Raw genomic sequence first — 9,193 nt, 5'->3', positions numbered from 1 at the left:
CCTGTGGCCTGCAGTCCTTCCCCTGCCCACCAGCCGCTTCCTGGACAGGAGGAGACACTAGGGCCACTGGCCACCGCTTCCTTGGCAGACCAGAGAGCGGAAAATGGAGCTGGCCACACCTGGAAACTTTTTTTCTCAGAATAAAGGCTCCTAGAGGGACCTGAGGGAAGGCCGGCAGCACCTGTCTGGGAGACCAAGCGGAGACTCATGCAGGGAAAGGAAGCGGCACAGGGTGGGCCCAGAGGCATTTCCAACGCTCTGACTGAGGCTCCCCACCTCCAAAGAAAGCCAGGGAGGAGGGCAGGTCCCTCGTGGTGACACATCAGGGGCAGGTGCTGGTGTCTGCCTGCCCACTGGGTAGACAGGGTGGGGGACACAGCCTTAGCCCACCACAGGTGTGCTGCAGGGCAGCTATAGGGCAGAGCAGGGCCCAGGCAGGGAGGCAGGGAGGGCAGGGCCGAGCCCTCACACCACCCCAGCGAGAATCCCCTACGCCATGAGATTGGGCAGAGGAGGTACAGTAGCCCTGGAGGCAGACCCAGACCCCAGGCTGCTGGGAACACATCCATGGCCACATTCCTGGAGACCTGGCAGGGCTAGGTCAGGAGAACAGCTGTGCTCTCTGGGGCTGAACCCCACAGACAACCCCACTTGCAGAGAATTCTCCACGATTTCTGTTCAGCCTAGGTGCTATGTGATCTTGGGCAAGTTACTTAACCTCTCTGTGTCTCAGTGTCCTTATCTGTCAGCAATGGGAAGCAGAAGCAGGGCTGGGGCTAATCCACTCCTCTGCATGGGGAGGGGCTGCCCACTGGCCTGGCTTGGTAACAGCCCAGACCTGGAGCGCCCTGTGGATGTTGGAAATGCCTCCATGTGTGCAGACAGCTATGGGGTCTTACCTGACGCTGAGTTCACGCTGTGGCAGCAACACAAGGAGACACAAGGGAACGGTGACGCGTCAGTGACCAGGGCAGGTGCCAGACCACCCCACCCAGGACAGGACATGCTGCAGCCCCATGGGGAGACTGCTCAGAAGCTGCCAGGTTTGGGAGGTGAGCTGCTAATGCTTCTAACCTGGGGAACACTTGGGTGAGACCTGTGGTTCTGGGCTGGGCAGTTTAAGCCAGGGGCCCTGAGCTCCGTCCTGCAGGCCACAGGCCTCTGACAGCCTGTGAGGGACCCAGCCATAGAATGCTCCAACAAGGGATTTCTGGTGAGGACATCACTCCCAGGGTTAGCTACCATGAAGGAGAAGAGCTCCTGGCCAGACATCGGACTCCTCAGTGCTGAAACCCTGTGGCCTTAGGCCAGCAAGACAGTGGGTCTCCTTTGCCATCCTGCAGGGTTGGGAGGGACAGGAGCCCTTCTATGCCAGGCCAACGTCCGGCTGGGAGCATGTGGCAGCTGGGCCCTGAGTTCCTGTGCCCATTCCCAGAACAAAGGGCTGGGGCTGGGGCTGGGGCTGTGTGAACAGGCAGATGAAGCAAGCTGGGGACACTCAAGTGGACATGGAGGGTGGGGCAAGCAGAAGCAGGGACACTACCTGAGACTTACCTCCTCCAGCTGGCTGTGCACATGCTGCACGATCAGGTCAATGGCCACCGTGTTCCCACTCCCTGCGGCAAAGGAGGGCGGCTCAGGCAGGCTCACGTGCCAGTGTCCTGGCAGGCCCACCTCTGGGCACCACAGTGCATGTGCCAGCATCCTGGCAGGCTCACCTCTGGGCACCACAATGTCTGCCAGGCGCATGGTGGGCTGGATGTATTGGTCAAAGGCAGGCTTGACAAACTTGTGGTACTGCTTGATGACACCCTCGATGTCCCGGCCTCGTTCACTGATGTCCCGGCGCAGCCGCCGCACTAAGCGGATGTCGGAGTCCGTGTCCACAAAGATTCTCATGTCCAGGAGCTAGACAGGGATGGCAAGCTGACTGAGGTCTGTGATCAGCAGGGTCACATGGCCCCACGGAGCAGCTCCTGCACAAGGCCTCCTAGTATGTGGGTCAGGTCCAGGGCCAGCCCCCATGGGCATCTCTTGAGCCTTGCGAGGAGTGTGGCAGGAGCATGTGCTCAGGGAGTGTGTGAAAGTGGGCAGGAGCTGGGCTGGGCAGTATGACATCTACATGATATGGGGATGAGGGCCTGATGGGTTCTGGGCGTGGACCCTGAAGGAGCTCTGTGAGGGCTAGGGGTTGGTGGGAGCAACAGTGGGGTCCTCTGGGCCTGCACCAGTATCTGAGACCTGCAGCAAAGTCCCTCAGACTTACTGCCTTAGGTCCTCACCTCCAGCAAGGAATGAGGAAGCCAATGCACAGCTGAGCGTTGGCAGGTCGGGGAGGGAGCACTGTCCCCAGCAGCCACACCCATGCTAACCAGCGGGAGAGAGCAAACTGTACCATGTTGGGGGCACCCAAGCCTCTCCTTTCAGCAGGGGAGGCCTGGGGACAGGGCAGGGCTTTGCTGGAGGATGCATCTGCGGCACAGGGATGCCTCACCTCCAGCAGCGTCTTGTCAGCGAAGGCCATGATACCCTCGAAGATGATGACATTTGCACCATAGAGCGTTTTCTGCAAAGGAACCAGGGAGTTTCAAGCCAGCTTCTGCCTCTGCAGCCCATCTGCAGTCCTGAGCCCCTACCTACCCAGTCCTTCTTCCGGCTGTGGGTGGTGAAGTCATAGATGGGCACTTGGACGCTCCTGCCCTGCTTCAGCTTCTTGAGGGTGGAGATGATGAGGTCGAAGTCGAAGGCGTCGGGGTGGTCAAAGTTGAAGTCGTTGTGGGCGGCCTGCTCCTGCTGCTGCTGGGTCAGCACCTGTCAAGGAGGCCACAGAAGACCCCTGCCCACAGCCCCAGGGGACAGCATGCTGGGGCCCAGGGACCAAAGGCCTGCATGTGCAGGGGAGGGGAGAGAGGGAGAAGGGCACTCCAGGAGCTGAGCAGGGCCTCACCTTGTAGAAGGAGTCCATGGACAGCAAGACCACCCAGGGCACATCTAGAGCCTCAATGATCATCCTGGCCACGGTGGTCTTCCCCGAGGCACTGCCACCTCCCAGGCCTGCCAGGGGAGCCGAGAGCCGTGCTCAGGACATCTGGCTGACCCCACAGGTGGTCCCGAGGGGCTGCCCACACCACTCTTACCGATGGCAAAGGCCTCCTTGGACTGTGTGCCATGCTCATTGTACCAGGGTGGCCGCCCTGCCGTGTAGATGGTGCGCTTGCTGGTGCGCAGCAGGGGTGGCTCCGACTTGCACTGGCTGGTGGTGCGCTTCCGCGGTGAGCGCCTGGTGCCCACGGTGGGGAGAAGCCTGTCCAGGGACCCTGCATTGCTGCTATAAAGACAATGTGGTTTAGCCTTGACCTGGGGCTGCTGGTCTCCTTGGTGCCTGGTCACACCCAAGGGGGCTCCGGTAGGCGCAACCCAGGTCAAGCCTGGAGTGGGTACTGTCCAAGAAGCCCACCTACAGTGGGCCACAGAGCTCATAGGGGCATGGGACCTTGGTTCACACAACAAGAACAGAGGGATGTTGCAGTGATGAGGAGAGAGGAGAGTGCCCGTCTCAGGCTGTGCTCCTCCCCTGTGTGGACTGGGCCAGGCAGGGCCCTTCCTCAGGTGATGCAAGGTAGGCACTTGTGGACAAGCAAGAACCCCCTGAGGACCATGCCCCCCTCCCCAGCCCAGTGCTCTCTCTGGGCAGCCCAGTCACTGTCTCCTTGCAGACGAGGGTAGAGCCTGGGCAGAGGTAAGGACAGACACAGGGCTCTGGGCAGAGTGGCACCCTGGCCTGGCCTCTCTGACTGTCAGGGTGCAGGATGGACAACGAGAGGGGAGATCCCAGCTAGGAGGCCTAGGGAACCAACTTGTTCTGTGATCCCTCCTGGGTCCTTAAGACAGAAACTTCCAGAATCCAGCAAAGGCTACCTACGTGGGCTTACCCCATGAGCCATCTGTGTAAAACAGGAGGCCCACAGAGACTACCAGGTGGAAATCTAACCCGAAAAAGGCTCAGACCTGTGCTTGTGTCCACACCACATCACGCATGCCAGGCCAGCTCTCAGATCCCTGCCACCTGCACAGTTGGCCTGTATCCCAAAAGGGGTGCCGTTTCTGGCTGTGGCCTCAACCCTGAGACCTCTTCTGTGGAGGCTCCCTGTGAATGCATGGCCTGTGACACTGCTCAGTTTGTCCTGAGAAGCAGAGCCTGGTGTGAAGATGCTGGGCGTGGGGGACATGACACAGGCTGTGAAGGCCCTCCTGGCCACTGCCTGAATGGGGAGACCAAGTGGTCAGAGTGGCCCTAGCACCATCTCTCAGGCTGTCCAAGAGGGGTTAGTGGCTTGGCCTAGCATGTCACAGCCCACCCACGTGAGGAGCCTGTGAGCAAAAGGCTTTACATGTCAGACGTGCCAATTTCAACCAGGATCCATCTGGGGACCAAAATCTGGAACAGGGACTTCCGCGTGTTCTTCTTGAATGTTTTATAAGCACATGTGCCATGCTTTCAAAATCCAAACCATGAGCAGGACACAGTGGCACAGGCCTGTCATTCCAGTGGTCCAGGAGGTCAAGGCAAGGGGATTGTGAGGTCCCGGCCTGCCTGGGCAACTTAGTGACACCCCAAACAGAAAGGGCTAGGGCACACCTCAGTGGTAGTGCACCTCTCAGAGCACCAGCAATGACCCAAGCCAGGCAGGGACATTGGCGTGCACAGGCGTGGAGGCCATGGAAGAAAGGAGCCAAAGCCTAATCCCTAACAGGTCCTATGGCAGCTCTAGCAGCAGGAAAGCTTCCTATCTGTGTTTGACAAGGAGAGCGCTGTGCTTGTCCTTGGGGACAGACAGGGCCACCTGTTTCTACACCACCATTGTTAGGAGAGCTCAGGAGTGAGCCCAGGGAATAATTAGCCAGGCAGAGGTGCTCAGCCTTGCTCCTGCAGCTCTGGAGACAGCTCTGAGGCTTAGCACAAACAATACAACCAGGTACCACAGAGACTGGGTGAGAGGTCCTAGGGACAGTGCTGCTCTACCATGCACTAGCATGGGAGCAGGTGCCCACAGCATTGCTGTGGGACACATGTGGGGGGCACAGCCTAGGACATGACGTGCCCTGGGGCTGCTGTCTGCACCCCCAGTCAGGCTTGCCAAATAGCTCTTGGCTTAAAGGAAGACAGGACTTGTAGTGACATCCTAAGGTCCCTGGACAGAGGGCAGACAGCTGTTTGCTCACCTGGGCACACTAATCCACCAACAGTAAACAAATAGGTTTGTGAGGCTCACCCCTGGGGCTGCCCACATCACACTCCAAAGGAATCGCCCTGTGCCTTCAACCTCCACTGAAACTCTTTAACAGAAAATGCAATTTGTGAGAGAGTAGGGCCTCGTGCAGGAATCTCCCAGGGCTGCCCCACAGCCATGCCCTGGATTCCAGCGGCAAGCACGCCCATTCACAAAGCCAGGACCAACTCCCATAGATACTGAGCAGAGGCAGCCAGCGCTTGAGGCTCTGCTGGATCTCAATATGCAGGCCTTCCTGGAGACCTTTTGGTCCTCCTATCAGTGACTTCCTCACCCCACTGAAGTGACCACCACCACCACCACCACAAATCCTTTCCAAGGCTATCACTGCTGAGCCTGTTGCAGACCCTTCTGTTGGGCAGAGTGCCTAGTTGCAAGGAGGCCAGGGGGGACTTTGCCAGAAATGCACCTTGCCTCACTGGAGACAAAGGCCACAAGGCTATCTGCACCAAGCCTCAGCCCTCCCAGAGCTAATCTCTGTCCCAGAGCCAGCGGCAAAAATTCACCCATTTCTCAAAACGTGTAACCCTGAAAAGAGAAATTTGCACAAAACACCTCATTTCCTATCCACAGATGGATAAGGGTACTTCTGGCCACAACGAGGAAAATTATTCTCAACCCAAAGGACTGAGCCATGACCCAGAGGAGACACACACAACCCACAGCCCCAAGTGAAACTCCCTGTGGCCTGAGCCTGGCCCAGCTCCCCAGAGTGCCTGCCAGCCTGCCTGCTGCCTGCTACTCAGAGATGCACTGCACAGGAGTCTGGAGTGATCAGCACCACCGTGAAGCTGGGTACTCCTCACCAGCAGGGATTCCTCTGCAACTCACCTGCCTTCTGCCCAGCACCCTGAGATCCTGATGCCAGGGTAAGCTGGGGGACTGCTCATGGTCGACCAGGTCCCAGAGGGTGTGCTCCCGGTGTGTATATGGCTTAGGCGCTGGCAGTTAGGGAGGCATCACCACCTCAGCACCACAGCGGTGCCCAGCACAGCTCTGGCTCTCTGGCCACCTGCACTGGCCCTCTGTGAGTAGAACCACTCCTGTGAGCGGCACAGCAGATAAAGACCTGGGTGGGGCTGGGCCCCTGGCTGGCAGTGGGGCTGCTGTATGCAGGGAGAGGTGCACAGCACTGGGGGCCCAGGAGCCCCTCTGTACTGAGGGAACACACTTGCCACTGGCCTCTGAGGCCAAGGCCACAGTCATAAGAGGATCACCCAGCTAGGGATCCTGTGCCAGATATTAATAGCACAGCTTTGCGTAGTGTGGCCTGCAAGATCCAGGCCAGCTGTGAGTGTGAGCTGCCCTTCTGAGCACAGGCTGGCCCACTCACCAGCTTGTGAGGCTTGCTGAGAATCACTGTGCTCCAGTACCCTGGCCCCACCCCCACACACAACAGAACAGGGAGACTTGAGACCCCTCCTGGCCAGCTGACCTCAGTGTCCGGGCTGAGCTCAGCACCCCACCCTTGGCCCCAAGGTGCCTCCTATGAGCATGAACAGATAGGAAACCCTACCCTCTAGCCGGATCTAAGAATAACAGCCCCGCCCCCACCTCACAGAGGTCCAGAAAGTCCCTGGGCCACTCAAGGCTCATCAGGGGACATAGCCACCTCCTGTCCACAACAGCAAGAGAAGAGGCAGGCCTGGCCCCACCCTCAGCAAGCATGGACAGTAGAAATCTCTTACTGGCTTAAGGGGTCTGTTCAGAGAGGTTCTGCTGCCCAGCTCTCCCGGTGGGTGGTTATATGTGCCAATCCCTCCTGGCCACCCAGATAACCCACCCCTCCAGAGGCAACTGGAGAAGGAACAGCCATCCGGTGTGTCCTCAGAGCTTGCCCCTTCTAATGATGTTCCCAGGTGGCAGGCTGTCTGCACCAGGCCTCACTCAGGGAGCCTCAGCTGTCTTGGGCAATGAAGAGTGGGACTCCTGGGGATCATTACCTCGCTTGGATGTCTAAGCAACAGAGGGGACCCAGGCTGGTCAGCCTGGATGTTCCTGGGTGCCTTAGCTGAGCAAGACCCATGGGCTGGGTAAGAAGCCAGGCGACAAACTCACGGGAAGCTGGTACTGTTGACCTAGGAAAGGGAGGCCAGAGCCTAGATGTGCTGCTATTGACAGAATAGGCAGCCTTCATTCTGGCTCACCAACCTCGACTCCCAGCAGCCTCTGCCTTTGCTCCAGCTTAGGGTGCTGGAACCCCACTCCCAAGCTGTCTCCCCAGGGCTAGAATGGACCAGAGAACACCCATTCCTAGCACCACCAACAGGGGCACTAATGCTGTTGATCAGTAGCCACATTTGGAGCCCAGTTGGCCAAGTACCTTTTTGCCCAGTTTCCTCCTGTTTCCAGTGTCAGGGCTGTCTGAAGCAGGGGGTGCTGAAGGGTGTCCAGTCACCTCAGAGCACCCCTCATTTCTCTGGGAGAGGGTCCACTTTGGGTCACGGCATAGTGGGGCATGGCTCAGACCCCTTCACCCCCCACCAGGAAGGGGCAGGCCTCAGTGATCTCCTCCAGGATGGCAGCAGTTATGCTCTGGGATTCCTGAGACCAAAGCAGGTACCTCATCCACAATAACGACCCCACAAGTGATGGCACATGGAAATAAACAGACATGTGCAGAGACCAGAGAGCAAGACTGCACCATACTGAGCATCCCCAGCCAACATCCAAAGCCGGAGTGGTGGGCTAATGCCTGTAATCCCAGCTATTCAGGAGGCTGAGGCAGAGGATGGATCACAAGTTTCTCCTGGGACAGTGTGGGACAGTGTGGGCATTTGAGAATCTGTCTCAAAAAAATAAGAAGGTCTGGTGATACAGTTCATTCCCCAGTACACAGCAGGAATGAGGGGCAGCTGGAAGCAGTCAGGAGGATCTACCCCTCAGGGTCTGGGGCGGGTGGGAGGACCGAGGCTTACATCTCCTACCCTGAAACCCTTTCCAGCAGACCCTGCTTTCTTGCAGTTCTAAGCAGATGCAATCAGCATCCCTCCACTGCCCACAACCAACTGGTATCCATCACGCAGGTAGCCCCTAAGGACAGTCCCTGCACCAGCACGACAGCAGGCACTGAAGACAGAGAGGAGGGGGTTAAATAGACATAGGGACCAGTGCAGGGACACTGGGAGAGCAGAAGGAAAAGTCCCCGGCTGGACAGGAAATGCACAGGTCAGCCTGAGACCCCCACTGCTCTGGCCCTGTGCCCATGGTGACCCGCACGAGGACGGTGTCTGTGTGGAGACATCACGAGGGCCTGGTGCCCAGAACAGTCCGTGTGGTCTTGGGGCCTATCTGGCTATGCATGGCCTTTCTGCTCCTGGTTACCCAGTGACCTCGGAATCAGTGAGCGTCACAGACTCAAGTCCTGATGGACCGAAGCCAAGCAAGCTCCCGGTCACTGCCCGCTGCGATGCTGTGGGCCTACGGCCGGCTGCTCTGAAAGGGCCCTGCTCGTTCGCCAGAGCCCGAGCCAACACTCTGGCTCCAGGAACTCCACGCTCCTACTCGCCCCCACCCGGAAAGCGTTCTGGGACTCCGCGGGACGCGCTCACACCCGGAAGAGGCGAGGCGCGCAGTCGCGCGCGTGACCACCGCCCCCTGGCGGCCACGACCCCGAGGCGCTGCGGGGGGCCGATCAGCCGGATGCTGACGGGCTCCCCCGCAGCCCACCGACCCCTTTAATGCTCCCGGACCCCTCGAAGGCCCCACACATGCCCGGCGGTCGGAATGCACCACCGCACCTCACCCTCAGAATCAGTCCGAGGGCCACTGGGCGGCAGGGCCGGCCGGAGCCCGAACCCGAACGTGACTAACTCGGAAGGTCGCGCGGGCACACGGCCCCGGAGCGCCGCGAACCCAGGCCTCGCGGGGTGCAAACCAAGGCCCATCTCCCGCGACCCTCC

The 9,193-nt window shown here is 59.1% G+C and overlaps 1 protein-coding gene across 10 annotated transcripts in view; it reads right to left on the bottom strand.

The window, feature by feature from the left end:
* The window catches only part of Uckl1 (uridine-cytidine kinase 1 like 1), a 13,819-nt gene that overhangs the window by 3,173 nt on the left and 1,453 nt on the right, over positions 1-9,193 (bottom strand). The window contains exons 1-10 of one of the 10 annotated variants that reach the window (XM_048810584.1): positions 7,615-8,322; positions 7,235-7,369; positions 3,138-3,328; positions 2,948-3,054; positions 2,641-2,811; positions 2,495-2,566; positions 1,719-1,908; positions 1,555-1,616; positions 900-916; positions 1-185 (exon numbers count right to left, since the gene is read on the bottom strand). In XM_048810584.1, coding sequence (XP_048666541.1) covers positions 1-185; positions 900-916; positions 1,555-1,616; positions 1,719-1,908; positions 2,495-2,566; positions 2,641-2,811; positions 2,948-3,054; positions 3,138-3,328; positions 7,235-7,317 — 1,078 coding nt within the window. In that variant the 5' untranslated portion in view covers positions 7,318-7,369; positions 7,615-8,322. The other 9 variants (XM_048810585.1, XM_048810583.1, XM_015478132.2 and 6 more) reach the window with 9 other exon arrangements.

This window comes from Marmota marmota, unplaced genomic scaffold (assembly GCF_001458135.2).
Source record: "Marmota marmota marmota unplaced genomic scaffold, marMar, whole genome shotgun sequence".
Taxonomy (NCBI): domain Eukaryota; kingdom Metazoa; phylum Chordata; class Mammalia; order Rodentia; family Sciuridae; genus Marmota; species Marmota marmota.
This window is presented reverse-complemented; position numbering and strand designations above follow the sequence as displayed.